The sequence below is a fragment of the Pleurodeles waltl genome, chromosome 5 (genome assembly GCF_031143425.1).
Source record: "Pleurodeles waltl isolate 20211129_DDA chromosome 5, aPleWal1.hap1.20221129, whole genome shotgun sequence".
Lineage (NCBI taxonomy): Eukaryota > Metazoa > Chordata > Amphibia > Caudata > Salamandridae > Pleurodeles > Pleurodeles waltl.
The window spans coordinates 117,987,114-118,007,731 of NC_090444.1; the positions used below are offsets into that span (position 1 = coordinate 117,987,114).

Below are 20,618 nucleotides of genomic sequence, written 5' to 3' on the forward strand. Positions count from 1 at the left end.
TGTTTATGTAATTTTTATGACCATGATTATCAAAATTGGTATAGTACTTTTTGAGAGATGAATCTTTGAATTTTAATAAAGATAGTCTTTTCGTGTGTAATTACGCGCCATAGGAATCAATGGAAGATCACCTTTAAAAATACATATAAAATTGTACAGCTGATTTACCAAGTTCTTATTTTTGCAGGTTGGTCGAGGTCATTATTGGGCATGCTGTGCCAGCTGGAGAAGTTCAGGTGGCTCCCGGTTCCGGCGGGAGCAGCAGTGAAAGGTCGCGGTCAGGAGGGGTGGGGAACCCTTAGGACACAGCACGTTCTTTGTTGCAGAGCACAGGGCAGCCGGGTGCAGAGCGAATCGGTGAGCCAGGAGCTGTGTGCAAGGGTGCCCTCTGGAGCAGGAGGTAAGTCGGTTCAAGGGTAGTTTGCAGGACAACAGGGGCACTCTGGCAAAAGGTCTTGTGTGTTCCTGAAGTCCCTTGACTGGGGCTTCTTCCTGGTTCTTTTTCAGCCCCAGGCGGGCTTGTTTTCCTGGTGTCTAACGTTAGCTGACCAATACCAATGGTATTGGTACGTTTTGGCCACTGGAGGGCGTAGTGCCACCAAACTTGGCACACTTGCGGGGTTTGTCCTTGCGGTCATAGGTGTGTTTGGTCCAGCTGCGAATTCTGGTTCGAGAGTTAGTGGCTGGTCAGTGAAGTGATCAACACTGGTTTGCTGGTTTCTTGTTGTTGCAGAGTGGTACCTCCAATCTGGAGGGAGTTCTTGGGTGATTTTCGAAGCCTGGAGGTCCTTTGGGGTTCTTTTGAGTTTTTCCAGTTGTCCAGCAGCTCCTCAGTGGCGATTGTTGGGTCCTGGGTGCAGCGAGCAGGGTTTGGCACCTTTTCTTTGTTGCAGCAGGTCCACAGTTTTTGTGCCTTGTGTCTTCTTGGTGCTGGTCTTCTTTTGTCTTTTTGGTGCTGGTCTTCTTTTGTCTTTTGAACCTGATTACCTGGTCTAGGGATGCCCACTAAATACTAAATCTAGTGGGCATTTTAGGGGGAACCTGGTAGTGACCAATGGGTCACCTACTTTTGGGTGGCTACACCCACTACAGTGACCACTTCCTGTGGGAAGGGTCACTTCCCTATTCCTGATTGGCTATTTTCCTTCCATCCAAGATGGAGGAAAATGAAATGGAGTGCCTACCTCGCAGGCACCACCTTAGGGGTGATGCATGCCAAGTGGGGCCACTCCTCCTACCCTTTGTGTAGTTTCCTGCTTTGCTTCCGCCAAAAGTGGAAGTTTGCAAAGGGGTTGACCATCTGCTGCTAGCAGTAGGCCTGGGGGTCGTGTTTCAAAGGCAGTAAGCCCTTTAAAGCTCGAAGCCAGAGCAGTGCACATACCTGAGGGAGGGGGTGTTAGCACCTCTACCCGGGAAGGGCATTGTTTTACAAACCAGAGAGAAGGGTCTCTCCCTCAAGGTTTGTAGTTTGGGTGTCTGGAGGTAGCAGGCTGGATAGGACCAGTCAGCAACCATGCCAGGGTAGTTAGCTTTTGCAGGGGGCACCTCTAAGGTGACCTTTGTGTACATTTAGGAATAAATCCAATAGTGGTACCAGTTTGGATTTATCATTCTGAGTTGTTTGATACCAAACAGCCCAGGGTTCAGAGTGGCCATCATGTAGCTGGGAAACTTGTATTGACCAGTGTCCAGCACATGTACTAAAATGGCTGTTCTGTTTACTCACTATGTCCAAGGTTTGGCAAGGACACAGGGGGGGGCATATTCCTCATGCAGCTATGCCCTCACATATGATATGGTGCACCCTGCCTTAGGGCTAGGTATATGCAGTGTATGGTGGACAGGGCACACAGGCAGTGTGCCATGTCAAGTTTGTGTTTTAGGTTTGAACCAGGACACCCATCCTGCAATGGCAGTGCTGGGTGCATCTGGATGCATGGCCCTAGAAGGTGGCATAGTAAGTGCTGCTGCCCTCAGGGGCCTACACTTAAGACCCCATGCCCTGGGTACTGAAGTACATTTTCCCGGGGACTTATAGTGGTAGCTAAAGCTGTATCCAATTTTATTTGCAATGTTTTAGGGAAAGAACACTGGACCTGGGAACCTGGTTAGCAGGATCCCATTGCACTCCACTCCTAGTTGCATCCAGAAGCCAGGCAAAAAGTGTGTGGGAGGGGTGAGGGGGGTACTGCAACAAAGTTCCAGTTTCCCACACAACCCCCCCTACCCCCAAGCCCACAGGCCAGAAGACTCAGCCAATATCTGGGAGCGGCTTCCTAGTCTGTCAGGCGAGGAAGAGAAGGGAAACAGGCTGGGGAGGAGTCCTCCCCAGTGGTTATACTGGTTACCCCTGGGGGCTTACTAGTAGGTTTGTTTTTGGGACAAGAAGTGTCCTTGGTGTGGTGCCCTGTCTTCTGACAGATGTGGCACCATGCCTTAGTGGCATCCCAGTTTTTACCCTGGTACCCACCTTTGTTTTGTGAGGCGTCTTTAGGCCCACCCTCCTGGACAGATTTTTGGGGGGCCTAAGGACTCCCTTTCTTTATTTCTAGGGCGTTCCACCTTTTTCCCTTGGGCGGGGGGGTGAGGGGGACAGGAGAGGGTCTTCCCTGAATCGTTCTTTTGGTCATCCCTCTAGTTCTAGTTTTGGTCACTCTAGTTGTAACCCAATGATCAGCCTTCCTCCAAACTCTTGAGGGGAGACTGGCCCCAAATCTAGTAGCTACTGGTGCAACCGGTCATGGACACAATTACTCAAAAGGTGTTCTTTCATCATTAACTTGTATAGCCCTTCATAATCATGTACCTTGTTGCTTTCTAACAAACCACCTAGCATTTTACTAAGAAGTCCACAAATTCTACCCAAGACTAACTCTGGGTTTTTTGAGCTTCCATGAATTTTATGCGGTATTCCTCAGTGGTCAATCCAAAGCCCTCAATCAGAGTAACCTTCATGAGGTCCTAGGATTTAGCATCTGTTTCACTAAGTGTCAGGAGCCTATCCCTGCACTTTCCTGGTAACAATTCCCATAACAGAGTGCCCCAGTGCTTCTTTTGGACATCCCTCCCAAAGCAGGCTCTTTCAAAGGAACTGAACCATTTCTGGATATCATCTCCTTCTTGGTATGGGGGGTGAACAACTCCTTTTGAGAGTCTTAAGTTAGTTTCTCTTCCTCCCTATTTTTTAGTTTGCTGCCACCAGAGATGGGTCCTAGGCCCAACTCTTTTCTTGGTTTCCCTGTTTACAAAAGCTGCCTCTCTAAAGGCCAGTCTCTTGGTCAGCCTGACAATGTCCAGGTCTGTTTCTGTGGGTTCTAGAGTGAGAGAAACTACCCTCACCTTCATTTTCCACAGCTTCTTCATCCATCACAGATGCATCATCATCTACTTCATCTGGGGGATTATCTTTTTCGTGCTGGGCCACCAGAAACCTAAGTTTCTATGTGGTGGGGATTTTTCCAGTACAAATTTGGTACAGCATGCAGAGTCTCCTTAATTGGTCATAGCTATATGCCTCATAAGGTTCCAGTTCGAGCTCCCAGTTCTTGGTCTCTGCATCTGTCATTTTCACTTCACTAAAGTTGGGACCTTTTTAAAAATGTGGAATCCCCTAGGTAAGGACTTTAAAAAACGTTTTGCTAAAGTTGTAGGGACCTAACCAGGGCCCTAACAATTATTTTTGAAATTTGCAAAAAAATGTTAAGTCAATTTAAAATCAAAAAATAATTAACTAAAGACAATTTGGAGAGTTATCCGTTTGCTCAGAAAATTGACAAAGTGGTATCAGCAAATGCAAAGTCTTTATCCCACTGCTCATCCACCAAATGTAGGAGGCTGGCCCTCTATATAGTGTGCAAAGCTAGGCACACTGTGCAGGGGTTCAGACAACCACACATACGTTTTCAGGGATAAAAACTAGATCGAGCAGTTAGGCCAGTCTTGGAGAAATGCAAAGCATTTGTTGTTCTCACAGTATCAGTCTTGCAACTCACACATTCAAAGGAATAACTTGAGGCCAATTTATGAACATACTTCAGATTTTTATATAATTTCTAAGATCAAGAATATCAAAATTGGTTAAGTACTTTCTAAGATATGAATTTTTGAAGTTTAATTAAAAACAAAATTGTGTGTAATTACGGACCATAGGAATCAATGGAAGATCACCTTTAAAAATACATATAAAATCATACATTTGGTTTACCAAGTTTGTCTTTTTCAGGTTGGTCAAGGTTGTTTATGGGCACACTGTGCCAGCTGGAGAAGTTCGGGGGGCTCCAAGTTCTGGCGGGAGCAGCAAAGAAAGGTCTCTGGAGCTGGTGCAGGGCCACTGCGAGGGACCACTTGGAAAAGCACTGCACAGGTAAGTTAACAGATGGTTCCTTGGGGTCCCCTTAGAGTGTTGAGGTCACAAGGGGTGGGGGACCCTCAGTGCATGGGGCAGCCGGGTGCACAGCGAATCAGTGAGCCAGGAGCTGTGTGCAAGGATGCCCTCTGGAGCAGGAGGTAAGTCAGTTCAAGGGTCATTTGCAGGTCAATAGGGGTACTCTGGCTGGAGGACTGGGGTGTTCCTGAAGTCCCTCAATGGGAGCTTCCTCCTGGTTCTTTTTCAGCCCCAGGTTGACCGGCTTTCTTGGTGTTAGACGTTAGCTGACCAATACCAAGGGTATTAGTACGGTTTGACCACTGGCAGGCATATTGCCACCAAACATGGCACTCTTGCAGGGTTGTCCTTGCGTCATCGGTGTGCCGTTGAGTCCAGCTGCGACTTCTGGTGCGTTAGTTAGCGGCTGGTCAGTGAAGTGACCCTCAGTGGTTTGCTGGTTTCTTGTTGTTGCAGACTGGTACCTCCACTCTGGAGGGAGTTCTTGGGCGATTTTCAAAGCCTGGAGGTTCTCTGGGGTTCTTTAGAGTTTTTCCAGTGGTCCAGCCGCTCCTCAGCGGTGATTGTCTGGTCCTGGGTGCAGCAGGCAGGGTTTGGCGCCTTTTCTTTGTTGCAGCAGGTCCATATTTCATGTGCCTTGGATCTTTGTGGTGCTGGTCTTCTTTTGTCCATCGAATCTGATTACCTGGTCTAGGGATGCCTACTAAATACTGAATTTAGCGGGAATTTTAGGGGGAACCTGGTAATGACCAATAGGTCACCTAGCTTCGGGTGGCTACTTCCTGTGGGCAGGGTCACTTCCCTATCCCTGATTGGCTATTTTCCTTCCATCCAAGATGGAGGGAAATGAAATGGAGTGCCCACCTCGCAGGCAACACCTTAGGGGTGGTGCATGTCAGGTGGGGCCACTCCTCCTACCCTTTGTGTAGTTTCTGACCTTTGTTCCCCCTCCAAAAGTGGGGTTTTGCAAAGGAGGGGGTGACCATGAGCTGCTAGCAGCAGGCCTGGGGGTCGAGTTTCAAAGGCGGCAAGCCCTTTTAAGCTCGTCGCCAGGGCAGTGCACATTCCTGAGGGAGGAGGCGTTAGCACCTCCACCCAGGAAGGGCCTAGTTCTACAAACCAGAGAGACTGGTCTCTCCCCACAAGGTTTGTAGATTGAGTGTCTGGAGGTGGCAGGCTGGATAGGATCAGTCAGCAACCGTGCCAGGGTAGTTAGCTTTAGCAGGGAGCACCTCTAAGGTTACCCCAGGGTACATTTGGGGATAAATCCAATACTGGTACCAGTTTGGATTTATCATTCTCAGTTGTTTGATACCAACCAACCCAGGGTTCAGAGTGGCCACCATGTAGCTGGAAAACTCGTACTGGCCAGTGTCCAGCACATATATTGAAATGGCTGCTCTGTTCACTCACTATCCCAGGTCTGGCAAGGACACAGTGGGGGCATATTGCTCATGCAGCTATGCCCTCACATATGATATGGTGCACCCTGCCTTAGGGCTGGAAGGCCTGCCAGAGGGGTGTCTTATACATAGTATATGCAGTGTATGGTGGACAGGGCACAAAGGCAGTGTGCCATGTCGAGTTTGTGTTTTAGGTTTGCACCAGGAAACCCAGCCTGCAGTGGCAGTTCTGGGTGCATCTGGATGCATGGCCCTAGAGGGTGGCACAATCAATGCTGCTGCCATCAGGGGCCTACCCATAGTACCCAATGCCCTGGGTACCTAAGTACCTTTTACTATGAACTTATAGTGGTAGGTAAAGTTGTATCCAGTTACCTTTCCAATGTTTACCAATATTTTAGGGAAAGAACACTGTCTCTGGGAACCTGGTTAGCAGGACCCCAGTGCACTCCAGTCCAAGTTGCATGCAGAAGCCAGGCACAAAGTGTGTGGGGAGAGGAGGATACTGCAACAAAGTGCCAGTTTCCCATAGACATCCTTTCATCCTAATCTTCTGAGTGGATATATTCTGACTTGACAGCCAGACTGCGAACCCAAAGCAGCCATGGCAAATTTTGTCAGACCAGCTCCCACAACAAGCATAGCGAGCGAGTCTGACCACTACAGTGGGAGTGGTGGGTTTCCCTGCCCTACCCCATAGAAAATATGGGGGAGAAATGGGAAAAACTGTGCATTCTACAACACATTTTTCATTACATATTCAATTGCATTTGTTGTTAAAACATAGTAAATAATGACCTTAGTGTGCACCACAATACATTAATCTTTATTGGGGCTTTTTAATGATTCTGTCGCCATCACCCTCTAGCAGTGCCTGTCATCTCTCCATAGTCCCTCTCTCACTGTATTTCATTTGTTTTATAGCGTCTCTCTTACCAGCTTAGGTTGTTGGAGAACTTTAGATCACACACACATACAGAGGCAACGAATCAGGCATGTGTAAATGTATAGAAAATGTTACATAAGACAAAGGGGCCTACAAAGGTATAGGATTCACAAGTCATCCATACTGGTAGGCATTTGTTTAAGAGTGCTTGGTCTTGGGAAGCATAAACTCAGGATTCAGAACGTAACACAGTGGTTAGGGCTGACTTTACTAATAACAGTTTATTTTAACCCAAACAAACCCTTTTTAGCACAATTAGGATAATCAAAGGCTGGGAAAGAAACATAACTTTCTAACCTGCACCATGAAGTTTGCATGCGGCTCTTTGATGGCAGTTCATAGCTCACTGTGCTAGATCATAATTGTAAGTTATGAACTGCCCAGTAGCAAAAAGATCCTGTGACAAAAGCAGTATCCCACTGAGCATTGCACATAAAATACCATTCTATGATCAGAATAGTGAGCCTTCTTTGCACTAAGCACATTAACCCTCTGTGCTACCTTACATGAGTCACAACTGCCACTAGAAAGAATCCCAATCTGTCACCAGCAGGTACATTAATCACCAGAGGTATCTTGGCACTTTTATTGTTTCCTGAAAACGGTTGAATACACAAGGACGTCTGCAGTGCTGTCAAAACTGCTGCTCTGCTGCAAAACCTCCCAGTAGCAAAAGCTGCCCCCCATGATTCCAGCCTCCCGGGGAAATGCCGCTGCTCTGTATGGCCAGTTCGGCCTTGTGTAATACCAAGATGTCTTGTAGGTGCAAAAACCAGGCGCATATGTATTTTTTTTTTTTAACTTTGCAGACATGAGTTCCAATATATCAAAATACATACATTGTGGCTTCCTATAGGTAAATGCAATAGTTGAGCATTAACAAAAAATCATCTGCAACTCTTCAAACCAGAAGACAGTGGGCTTGGCCTCCCCTTCAAGATACATGTGGCCCTTCCTCGCTAGCTGTCCTTTAAAAGTACCTTCTTTCATGTTGTGAGGAAATCCCAGAGTATTTCCACCTCGAGTTCTGAGACTCCATATTGTCAGAGAGACGTTCTATTAACTGATCGTAAATCTGACACCCTTGATCCACCTTATCTATTACCGGACGCTCAGCAACTGAAATCTGATTCTTGTCTAATTTACAGAAATAATCTGGGATCCTCAGATACTTATAAAATGTCTCCTTCGTCAGCCCAAACGTATCCTGAAGCTCCTGAAAGGAACAAAATGGCCGTTTTTCGTATAGGTCACCCAGCGTCTCCATCCCACAGGCCTCATAACGTTTTGACATACCGTCTTGAAATAGACCTGGCAAAGCAGGGGAGTTCCAAAGTAGGGTGTAGCAATTAAACCTAGGGATGTTAAATCGCCTGCTGATCTGTCTCCATGCCTTGAACGCTCCATCAACTGTTTTGAACCTGGTTTTTTTTATAAGCCCATTGTGAGTTCATAAATGGAGGGCAATGCTGCCAGACTGATGTTATGAGGGTCCAGGACCAGTAATAATACAAGAAACTAGGCACTGCCCAGCCTCCTTGAACCCTGGGGTGAACCATATATGTTGCTGCCTTCCTAGGCTTCCTAAACTTCCATATGAAGCTAAAACATAGACTCTCCAGTGTAGTAAGCCAGCTCCGATGAATTTCTAATGGTATAGTTCTAAATAGATATAGTACTCTTGGGAGGACCAACATTTTTAATACATTGCATCTCCCTATTAAAGTCAGATACAAATTGTTAATTCTTTGCAAATCGTGCTTAATCTTACCCAGCAGTTGGGCCAAATTTAGTTCGGGTATTAACTCAGCGCTAGACATGAGGGTCACCCCCAAGTTAACGACTTCATCAACCCACAGTTGATAACCAGGTTTAAGGCCTTCAGTGCTGAGCACTTGAGTCTAACCTTCGTTAAGGCCTTCGTTAAGGTGGCATCCAGCAATTGAGTCTCATGTACTGGCTTCTGCTTCTGTAGCCCCTATAGCACTGCAGGGATACAGTGTGGCAACTAGTATATCCTCAGCGTATGCAAGCACATTGTACTGTATTTGACTTGCTGAGGTTTCTAGAATCCTACTATTGTTCTCTAACCAGGCAATAAATGGGTCAATATATAAAGCAAATAACAAGGGCGAACAGAGACACCCTTGCCTTGTTCTCCTAGTGATAGGAATCTGAGATGTTAAAAGGAGAAGAAATGTGCATATCTAGAGCCGCGGATACAGGGAGATCTGCTGAGATCTGGTTGGCTGTGAACACTTTTACCAGGACGTGTTGACAGCCATTTTGGGACTCGTCTTCACAAAAAACACAAAAAAGAAACAGGGTTTGGGTAGGAACACCCTAACCCCCATAGCCTTAGTCTAGGGGTCTCCCTGGGATCCTGCCAGGCCTAAAAATATTTTTTTTCAATAATCAGCAAAATCCAAGAATGTTGTTGAGAATTAAAACACTTTCTTCCACACTTCTTGTTTATCTATCTCTCCTGGGTTGGCCTGTTTCCTGGGGTATACGTAATGAAGAAAGGAGGGGGTGCATAGCCCCCCCATGGCTTATTAAAGCCCTAGTGCCCACCACCTCCCTGGGGTTCAACGCAATATTGGGGGGCTGCGCAAACCCCCCGGGCCAAAGAGACCATCACCTCCTCAGGCTGTAATAATTTAACAATTCAGGGGGAAGGCTGCACAGACTCCCGGGAACCGTCACCTCCTCGAGGAAAGAGCAATTAAATTATGCGGGGAGGCCATGCAGACCCCCCCAGGACCACAACCTCCCTGGGGCACATTTTAACAAGAAAAAGGGGGGCTGAGCAGACCTCTCCGGGACACCGCCACCTCCCCAGGGCTACATTTTGAAAGTAAACAGGGGAGCCATGAGGACCACCCTGACTCTGGGGGCCACCACCTCCCTGTTGCCATAAATACTTTTAAAATCATGGAGCACCCGGGATCACCACTTCCCCCATGCTTGGCCCCCCTCCTGGAGCCATATATGGCCCTGGGGACTGCCCCCCTCCCCAGGGCCGGTTTTGGCAGGCGCTATGACAGCTCCCGGCAAGCAAAAGCAATCATAACTCCGCTCCCAGCTAGCTGGAGCATTAAAACTGCTTCCGCTTGCTGGAAGCAGAGTTTTCACCTCTTTCCTTCCCGCTGTCATGCGGGTAGGGAAAGAGATGAAGATTGCTCTTGCATGCAGGAAGCTTCATTTTCAGCGGCTCTATGCATGCGGGAGCAAGCCAGCTCCCGCAAGAGGCAAGGAGTCAGTGGGAGCCTGGGGGCCGTGAGGCTCCCCTGAAGTCTCCATCAAACAATACTGGGCACCCTGGGTGGGCAAGGAGGATGTGGCCTCCTGTGCCGAATTCAGCCTAGGGAGGGGGACCACCTGGCTCCCTCCCACTTTAAAATATAAAAATGGGCCTGGGGAGGTGGTGGACCCCGGGGCCCAGTAGGTTCCGTGCGGCCCCCTAACTGTTTAAAATTTGTTGCCCCAGGGAGGTGGTGGTCCTTGGTGTCCAGGGTGGTCTGTGTGCCCCCCCCCCCCTAAAAAATTATGTAGCCCCAGGTAGGTGGTGGTCCCGGGGGGGGGGGGGGTTCACATGCCCCCCCCAACTGTTTTTAATTTGATGCCTGAAGAGTGGGTACTCCATGGGGCCCAGGAGGTCCACATGGTGCATGTGGCCCCCCAAAAATGTTTTTAGCTAGCCCTCAGGAGGTGGTGGTCCCCGGGGGGGGTCTGTGTGGCCCCCCCAACAATGTTTTTAGGTAGCCCCGAGGAGGTGGTGGTCCCCAGTTGCCCATGCAGCCCCCCTCAATATATATATTTAATGTTGCCCCTTTTTAAGCTCCAAACTCTGTGTGAGTGGCGTGGAGTTCGTTACTTATAGAGGGTAGGCCAGGCCCTGTGGCCAACCCGTGCTGCTCACAGCTGAAGGCCATGCATGGGACAAGGTTTGTAGCTTAATGCCAGAGGCCAGGTCCTGCTGCCAACCCCTACTGGGCACTGCAAAGGCTGTGGGTGGCGCCTGGGTTGGGTGGTTATAGGGTGTTGGCCTCAGGCCAAGCCCCGCAGCCCACCCCACTGCACACATCCAAAGCTCCTGTGTGGGGCAGGGTTGGGTGGTTATAGGGGTTGGCCGCAGGCCCTGCAGCCAACTCCTGCCGTACATGCCCGACGGCCATGCGCTGCTGTGGTTGGATTAACGTACAGTAATTTAAAATTACTTTGCGTAAAAAATTAAAAACTTCATTGCGAAAAACAAGTTACAGGGACAATATAGCTAGGCAATAGAATAAAAAAAAATAGAAATTAATTTAAAAAACCAAAGGTTATCAGGGCGTTATAGTTAGGCTCACATTTTAAATATACAAACCATAGAAATTAAACTATTATAATTAGTTACTTCAAGTAACTATAACTCATGCCCTAAGGTAACTATAACTCACACCCTCACCATGCACTGCTAATTATCCCACATATTACAGCATTCATGACATCTTTGATAAAATTATTGATAATATCAATGTGTTGTATTTGCAGTAAAATTATTGAGGAAAAATATAGTTACCTTATGGCACGAGTTATAGTTACTTGAAATAACTCTGACCAAGGTAAAAGTAACATTATAGTTAGGTGAATTTGTCAGTGACACCATTTATTGTTTTGAATTTAAAAATAAACACAGAGCTCATTTGCTACACCGCCAAGCAGTGCTTATGACCTCACAGGTTATGTTACTTGTGACATGCTCTATGACATTGTTTATTACATCACAGATTGCATCTTAAATGACACCAAGAAAAACAAATGTTAAAGCTAAGTTACAGTTAGGAAAACATTAATTCTGGTATACAAACTCAACTTAAATGAGATAAACATTAGCAATTCTAAAGTTATAATTATCTTTTACATTTATCATATACAATGGACATTGGATAGCATACAGTGGCATGTGGTAGAATAGAGTTGTGTCCTCTGAATATTGTAGAATATATTGGTGTACAATATAGTGGCGTACAGTGGAGTGACATACAGGGGTCTTGTACTGAGTAGCGTCATACTGTGATATATTGTATACTGAAATAGCATCCAGTGAAGTGGGGTAGAGTAGAGTGCGGTAAAGTAGAGTGGGGTAAAGTGGAATGGCATAGACAGTAGTAGGGTACAGTGGAGTGACATACAGTGGAGTCATGTATAGTTGAATGGTGTACAGTTGACTTACCTAGAGTGGAGTGGAGTACAGTGTAGTGCCATAAATTCAAATAGCGTGGAGTGGCTTGTATTGTAGTGATGTACAATGTAGTGGTGCACAGCGGTGTAGCATACACTGGATTTGGGTAGAGTGTATAAGAATCTAGAGCAGTAGCATAGAGTGAAATACCATACAGTGGAGTGGAGTACAGTGGAGTCATCTTGAGTGGAATAACATTGAAAGTAGTGGCGTTAAGTCTTGAGACGTACAGTAGAGTGGCATATAGAGGAGTAGCGTAGAGTCCAGTGGAATAGAGTTATCTCTAAAGGTGCATAGTGTAGTCACGTACAGTAGAGTGGGGTTTAGTGGAGTGGGTAGCATGTAGTGTTGTATTAGCATTAGCATTCTTTGGATTTTGGCAGAGTGCAGTCGAGTGTACTGGTGTTGAGTACACTGGAGGGCAGTAGAGTGGAGGGGTGTACAGTGCAGTGGTGTACCATGAAGTGGTGCTGAGTGAAATGGCATACAGTACAGTAGCGTAGAGTGTAGTTGGGTACAGTGGAATACTGTACATTTGTGAGGCATACAGTGGAGGGGCATGCAGTTAAGTAGCATACACTGTGTAGTGTCATAGAACACAGTGGTGAACAGTATAAGAGTGGAGTGGCTTGGAGTACAGTGGAGTGGCGTACAGTGGATTAGCTTACAGTGTAGTGGTGTATACTGGAGTGACGTAAAGTGTAGTGGCGTGGAGTGAATAGTGTAGAGTGGATTGCCGTAGAGGGGAGTGTCTACATTGAAGCAGACCTACTGTGAAAGTGTGGGAAAGGATGTACATGGAATGCGGCCGGAATATACTTTATATTGTGTAAATGTTAGTTTTTTGTAATATATAAATAATGTAAATAGTGGTACAGTTATAATTTTCATAAAATGTAGTTATATAGTGTGCCATGTTTGGTCACGGTACATATAGCCAAGAAGTGATTACGATTAAGGCTCCCTGTTTTCAATTTTTGCTGATTTTTACAGAATAATACAGACAGAAAACATTGTCTTTCCTGTCTGCATTTATTTTTAAAAGTGGAAAAATACAAATCATTTGGCTTCTTTTGAGTGACTCACCATGCTCAGATTAGTGACTTTCAGTCCAGTAGCTGTACATATGGGCACCATGCCGCGTTACAAAGCTCAATGAGATCCACTTGAATTACTGCATGTCTCAACGTGTACGTGCTAATATACTATTTTGTGAATGTCTGTTTATCATTTTATTAGTTTTGGTTGCATAAAATGCAAACATTTTATAGGCTTCTAAGTATCAGTGCACATTTTCAATAGATAAATGCAAAAATACACAAGTTATCACATCATCTGTTCATATAACAGTAAATATATATGGACAAATGCCAATAAGATGGCCAAAAATAAATATAGATACAGAGGAAAATGCTAAAAAATAAATACCATAAAACCAGTAGCCCTAATTATGTTTGGCTAATAGCTGTGTTTACCAGAGGTGGCAGCCATGCAATTTTTAGCACAATTTTGCAGTGTTCTGAGGTCTGCATTTTGCTATCTTCTGGGTTAGGGTCTTACATATTGGTACATTTTAGGTTTTGTTGTCATTGACAAAACTATTGCCAATGTATTTAAGTGGAAGTAGGTTAAATTGTGTATTTATAACTTTCTATATATTATTTTAGCAGTCTAGGGTCAATTGCGCTTTTTTGTTTAATAGCGTGAAAATTTGTAGTGATTAATGCGCTACTCTGTACACTTTCTTGTGTATATGTTCAAAATAAAAAATACGTTTTAACACTATATTTGTATAATATAGTATTTTAAAGTGTATTTCCAATATTTTGTAATTTTTTTTTACATTTGTTTTTGGTACCACAGTACTTGGTTATTTATTTTTTAAAATATATAGAAACGTATAAATATTTTTTGCTATCTATTACAACTTTACTAAATTCGTAATACGTATGGGAAAGTTATTAAACCTAATTCTTACCTAGATCAGAAGGTGTAACACAGAACACATGTAAACGCGACCTAAAAGCAACATAGCTGCCCTTAACTTTTATAAAAGCAGTCATTAGTCAATCAGCTAATGTACATCACTATGTACTGTGGTACTACTGCAACACTTTGCAAAAATACCTCTGCAACAAATATCATAAAGTTTAAAAACCTTATAACTTAAAAAATAAGTACACTACTCATTCGCACCCGTGATGTAATATGTGAGGTCACAAGCAGTGCATTACAGGAGCGCCATTTATAGTTAGATAAGGCACCTTTAACTGCTTACTTTATACAGTTTTGTACGAGTAAATTCAGAACCCAACTATAACGTCCATGTAACCTTTGTTTTTTTCAGTGAATAAATAAATATATATATATATATATTCATTTATTTTGTGGCTCATTCACAAAGGCATGTAACAGAATATGAAAGAGTACCCCTTTAGTATTACCTCCTATACTCATAAATTGCTCTTTAGTCATCTCAATGTGTTTTTGTGATCTGCTAGCCTCCCGTGCAGTAGGCTAGCTGACATTGTGACACTGGCGCAAAGAGCACGTTCCGCCTTACAGACACATGTTCATATGTTATTTTTCATTTCCATGCCACTTTGAATGATGCTTATAATTCTGCAATCAGATTCTTGGAAAAGTCCTACATCCGGCACTGCTCTTGGTTAACGTGCACGCACTGGTGACGTGTTGCTTTTCACATGTGACTGTGCTCATTTCCATTTGTACTGTTCAGATCTTGCCTTTCAGGTTTGGTACCACTGAAACTCCAGCCTTTGCTGTGTGCTACAAAGGTGTTTGTTGGCCTTTGTGAGGTAGTTGTTGCAGTGGGAGCGGGAGAGGAAAGCTTGCTTTGGCCACAGGTTAGAACACTATGATGTCTAAGTGGACTGATGCATCTCAAGGTGTGGGCCCAGATGGCCCTAGCTGCTCATGCAAATAAGGTGGATTTCATCGGGCACACGGTCACGTGTGTATCAGTGGCCTTGCTTTTTTTATTATTCTGGTAGTCACCAACCTTCATCTATCCCATTGCCTTCTTGGTCTCTTGTTGTGGTATTTCAAGATGCCCGTGTGGAGGTGAACAACACTCCACTCTCTCCATCGCTGCGCATTCATGAGTTGGTAATATTACAGTAACCACAAAAACAAGAGTGTACCTGATATCCTTGTACGTTCTCTTCCAGCTTGAGGAAAAAGAGAGCGCATTCCCTGAGGGAAAGAAATGGCAGCCTCAACAGAGCACCAACAACGCTCACTAAAGTCGTAAGTAGCTAATACACAGACAGTTATATGTAGTTGTGAAATGTCAGTGTTGTCCTATGGTTACTACAATAAAAGATGAAGGCGTGTGTCACCACCTCACGGGACCTCTGATTGTGTATTCATAGTGCCACTAGAATACACATGTTTTATATCACAGGTAGCACCTGCAGAGACATGAAGTAGGCCAACAACTGCATTGGATATTCTCAGAAAGTAAAACAAAAACATATTTAAGCCTGAATTTATAGAAGAACGGCACATCAAACTGTCGGTCACAGGCTAGTGCAGCTGTAAACTAGGACCAATCTTTTCACCTCAAAGCCCCCAGAGCAAAGAGACAAGGATAGAATGTACCTCAGATTTCTCTGTAGGACATGTGTAAATGCCTAGCTCTCTAGCTTGGCTCTCAATTAAAAGGGATTTCCACTTAAGAAAATTAAGAGATTAACAGAGTTTCTCACATTTATACCAGCCATTCCTTCCTGTGCTCGAAACATTTTTCAGTAGAACAAATTAAGAGATAACTAGAGCTTGCTAGGGACAGTCACATGCCAAGAATTGTTCAAGCGAATCTTGAAATTCGCCAGATTTCCTCCATTCTGAGTAAGGAATAAGTAAATAACTGGGTCTAAATTTTAGATGCTCCAGGCATCTCCCAGTTGGCTCCAGTTGTACTATTTTTAATTGAATCTCATATGGCTACTACATTTTTCCCAAAACCTAGCAAACTATTTCATTACATGTATTTTGATAATCTGGTGTTAAGATTCTGATGGGTTAACTGAATCTACAATTCTCCTCTCTATTTTGAAACATTGACCCAGCGTCAAATATCTTTGAAAAATATGTTGTGGAAACCGCTCATTAAAAGTGAACACATTTGCACTACTGCATTCATCTGAGAAGTCAATCATATGGAAAAGAACCAAATATCTTTGCTTCTTAGGTAAAGGTACCAGGAAAATGCCAAAACAGAAGGATACTTACAACTCAATAGAGAGTTATGCAGCTGCATACTGGGGAGCGGCTGGAGCACTGTCCGGCAGATTGGTTTCTCGCCACCTGTAAATGCTTGGGATTCATTAACTGAACTTGTATTTCTGCATGTGCCAAATGGGTGTCAAAGAAGCAATTTTTAAGAGAGAAAATGTTCTAATTACCAATATAGCAACTAAGATTAAATTTATGAAGCACCGCAATTTTACAGTTATACCACAGCAATGGGTAATATTGTCTAGGACATGAAGCTAGAATACCATGTGTTTTAATTTTGTCCTCAATATCCATCGTTTACTTTCAGTTCCAAGTTCCATCGATGGCACCTTGACTGGAAGAATCTTTCTTACAAAGGCTTTTGAGACTGAGAAGCTCTAGCCTGAAGGGGGAGCTCAATTTAAGCTCCCCAGCAGATGTTTGAAAATTTCTAATTTTGTAGATAGTGTGAGACCTTTTAAGGGAGACAGTGTGTGGCCTTTGTTCTTATGTTCATGCACAATCCATGGGTAATGGGGTTCTGCCATACCGGACCAAGATATAGCCTTGTCTTAGCCACTCATTCAAACAAAGAAGATGTCCCTGACCAATGGAATTGGAGTTACATCAAGATAGACTTGGGAACTTTGAGCCTACATATCTATTCTATCGGCAACTCTTGCAATAAAATTCTGCAACTTGTTTGGAAGAGTTAATTTGTTTGAGGTGACCTACTTATAAGGCATTGTAATGATCTAATAAGGGTCTAGTTTTTGACGACTGGATGTCATTGTACTGTCCGTTCATGTTCTGCATTTGAAAGGCTTTTGTCCATCCTGGGATAGAGAGAAACGAAGTTCAATGAGACTTTCATCCTTCCAGGACCTCTGAGTTGAGCATTATCGAGTTGGGATTATTTAAAGCCCACCAACATGCCGAATTTGCGCCTCTAAGTACAATATAGAATACTTTTGGTTTTTTTTGTAAGGCATGTGATTACCTGCAAATTTCATGGTGCTAAATATCTAGTAATCCATGTATACTAATTTAACCAATCAAGTTTCCCTATCTCAATTGTTGAGAACAACCAATCAAAAGAGGAAATGGAGAAGTTTCATTTTATGATTCGTCATGATTTCAACAAGAAAACTCCCTGTCCACCTTTTACAGTTACATAAGTGATGGGTTTTTTTTGTTATTTTTTTGAAAGGCAAGACAAATCAATGTCCGTCATTTGGTGGTATAATTTAACGGATTTTGAGACAAAAAAATTGAATTTTGAATCGGCAATGGAGTGTGGTGTAGAGCTGTCCATTCATAATGAAGAACGCTTTTCCTTGGGTTTATAAACTTGTGTTGTTATACAGCACGAAGAGCAAAAGTGGGAGGCATGCCAAAGTGGCAGAAAATGGCATTTGTTGGGGTAACAGAGAAGAAGTGAAACAGTGGTACGTCTATGCGGAATCCATTGGTATCCTACAGTGAGCAAACCATTCGTACTGTAGTAGCAGTTATTTTGCTCTCACTATCCTCTGTTGCCGACATGTTGCAAAGGGCAGAAACTCACATCTCAGAAGGTGCTTAGATGTAATATCTCACCAAGGGAGATATTGTTTACTCATGGTAATGCATTCACGAGAGCGTTGATTGGAAACTAAAAAAATACACTAAAAAATGGAGGTGCCAGAGATATCACCCTAGAGTAGAATATTGCACTGTCAAGGCAATTCTCTGGGGCCCGTGGAACACAAGGTCATCAAGGCAATCCTTGAAGAGGTAGCGGGGTTGAATAGTCAAGGCGTACTCCCAAAGGTTGGTTGTGGGGTAGAACACTAATGTCAAATTACGCATGTATCATGCAAAATAAGTCAATGTTAAGGCAGCATTATCATTTAAGAAAACAAGATAAGACTTTATTTCTATAAGATATTATTTTCTTAGTAATAAAGATTTATAGTGTTGTAAGAGGTTCTGAATATGGGCAGACAGATAATTTGCATTATTGCCTGTGCTACTGCACTACACAAAATCAAGATTTGGGTCAAGCAGGATCACTAGTTTGAGGAGCAGTGTACGGAGATGCCAAGGTGTTGGAAGCGTCTGCGCTAGATTCTGCCTAATGGGCAATTGCTGTGCCCCAGCATGGCCCTGCCCAGCATCCATTCACTTTTAGTTTATAAGGGTCACGTTGTGGTACAGGAATGAGGGTTGCTTCACCCTTGCAATGTACTTCTTCAGTTCAGGAGGCAGACAGATGTCCCCTGTGCCAAGATGATAAAGGTGCCAACATGGAGGTTCACGGGCCTTTCACCATATCTGCGTTTAGTGAGAATTCATCCAATAGCAGTGGGATGCAGGTTTGTGACCTCTCAGAACGATATCAGCACTTGGGATGATCATGGTCTCCTTGGTTACCAGGAGAGCAGCCTGGGACTGCACACGGCTTCCTGAGGGTCTTGATCCCCCCCAGCACAGATGGGGAAAACAACAGGTGGCCTGGTCTGTCCAGAGGACAAAGGCAAACTCTAGCAGACTGCACTCTATTCGCAGTCAGCTTCACCATCTTCTCTCTCCTGGCGTGCCTTTTTTATTCTGTTTTATTCATATAGACTTCTAAAGGGCATAGATACCAGAAATGGCCTCCCGGTGCTGAGACAAATCAATTGCATTGCCCTAGGCGTACAAATTAGCTGAAAAGAGCAGTCTTCAAAAAGTTTCTAAATCTTGGTTCCAACCCAGTCTTTCTTATTTCCGTCGGAACAGTGTTCCAGAGTTTGGGAGCAAGGAAAGCAAATGCGCGTCCACCACCCCTGGTTTTCTTGATCCTAGGGACCACAAACAGTTCCTGGTTTGTGGAGCCCAAAGTTCCTTTGTGGCACTGCAGGCACCACTTTGCTGCGTCTATGCAGGATTTCATCCTCAGTAGGCTGCTGGGGTGACCCCTTCCGTTCTACCATTTAGGATCACCCCGTTAATTCCATTTAGGAATTCCATAAAATTCGTCCTCGTTTATCAGCCTTAGTTGTGGCTGGAAAAACAGGATCTGGGATAAATCATGCTTTCTCCAGCTCCTTATTCTTATGGGTTTTGTGGAGGGCATTGGCTATTTTTGGAATAAAATCACCCACTATCAGCATTTGGAAATTACCACCTGACTCCAAGGTGGATTCTGTGGTCGACCAGCATACCATTATATTTAGGATCCAGAGGAAGATTCAAATTAAATAAAAACAAGGTGTTGGTTGAAGAGGCACTTATTTTTGGTAGAATTATCTTGCTACGTTGTATGTTATTGGGGGAAGTATGAACAAGTTCAAAGTCCCATTGAACCTCTGTCAAAAGCAGGATCGCAAGACCGCCCTTGGCATGGCCTCGCTTAACCTTAGAAGCGGGAGCATCTATAACATAATAGTTATTCCTATCTACTTTAGCTGTAGACCAGGTTTCTTGCAGACCGATAATTGCCGGAGAAAATCTTTGCAGACCACTCAAACTTTGAGTCTTGTAGACCAGCGATATTCCAAGACATAATAGAGATGTTATTGCTAAAATGGAAGTTTGATGCCACCATTTGATTTGTTTTTGTTTAAATTGCTTGGGAGCCAAGACCAAGCAGCTACCTCATGTTTGTTCTCCTCTCTGGGCAGGCCATGGTCCAAATCGATCTGTCTCCATCCTTTATACAGACTGTCAAAGTATCTGCAAGTCTTGTATTAAACTTATCGCCGTCACTACTGTGTGGCGGTAATAGCTGCCTAACTCCCCAGTTGATAGCAAACTGGTAGAGAGAGGGTGCTGGAGATTTATGATTGATGCCCACTATATCAAAACGTTTATGTGGAGTCTTTAACTTTCTAAGAGAACTAGTGATGGAATTACGCTGGACCAGAATTCCACCCAGGCTCTAGATAGATCTTGTTTATTGGGAAAAGACACCATTTTTATTTTTGAGGAGGTTAAGGAATCAAGGCACAGAGATTTGGCAGGAGTTTTAAAATTCTTAGGCGATTTCGAGGGTCATATCCGTTCGCAAAGAGATCTGTTACTGCATTTGCCAACGTTGATCCTCTTCTAGGGCAATTTTCGAGTGTTTGTGTAGGCAAGCAGATCTCCTGCGGAGGCCTCGAGCTCACAAAACTAGGGTCCTGGGCATTAGATTGCACTGTCTCCTCCCTGCTGGGAGAATAAAAAAGCAACTAGAGGCTTGCAGACTCTATATTAGCCCCCCTTTGTCTCGTCACTAGAGGGACCTATAGACAGGTCAAATTTACTCTGCGAGGCTTATGTTTGAAGATTCCACGATTAGATTTCCTCTTGTTCCCTGCCTGTTTCTTAGTTTTCCCCTTATTTCTGGTGACAGATTTATCACTGGTGACATGTAGTAGTGGAGAAGACGAGGGATACTGTAGAGAACTA

General features: G+C 44.2%; 1 protein-coding gene across 1 annotated transcript in view; it reads left to right on the forward strand.

The window, feature by feature from the left end:
* The window catches only part of LOC138295451 (uncharacterized), a 285,396-nt gene that overhangs the window by 134,668 nt on the left and 130,110 nt on the right, over positions 1–20,618 (forward strand). Inside the window, exon 3 of the mRNA XM_069233766.1 lies at positions 15,152–15,230. Coding sequence (XP_069089867.1) covers positions 15,152–15,230 — 79 coding nt within the window. The remainder of the gene's footprint in view (positions 1–15,151; positions 15,231–20,618) is intronic.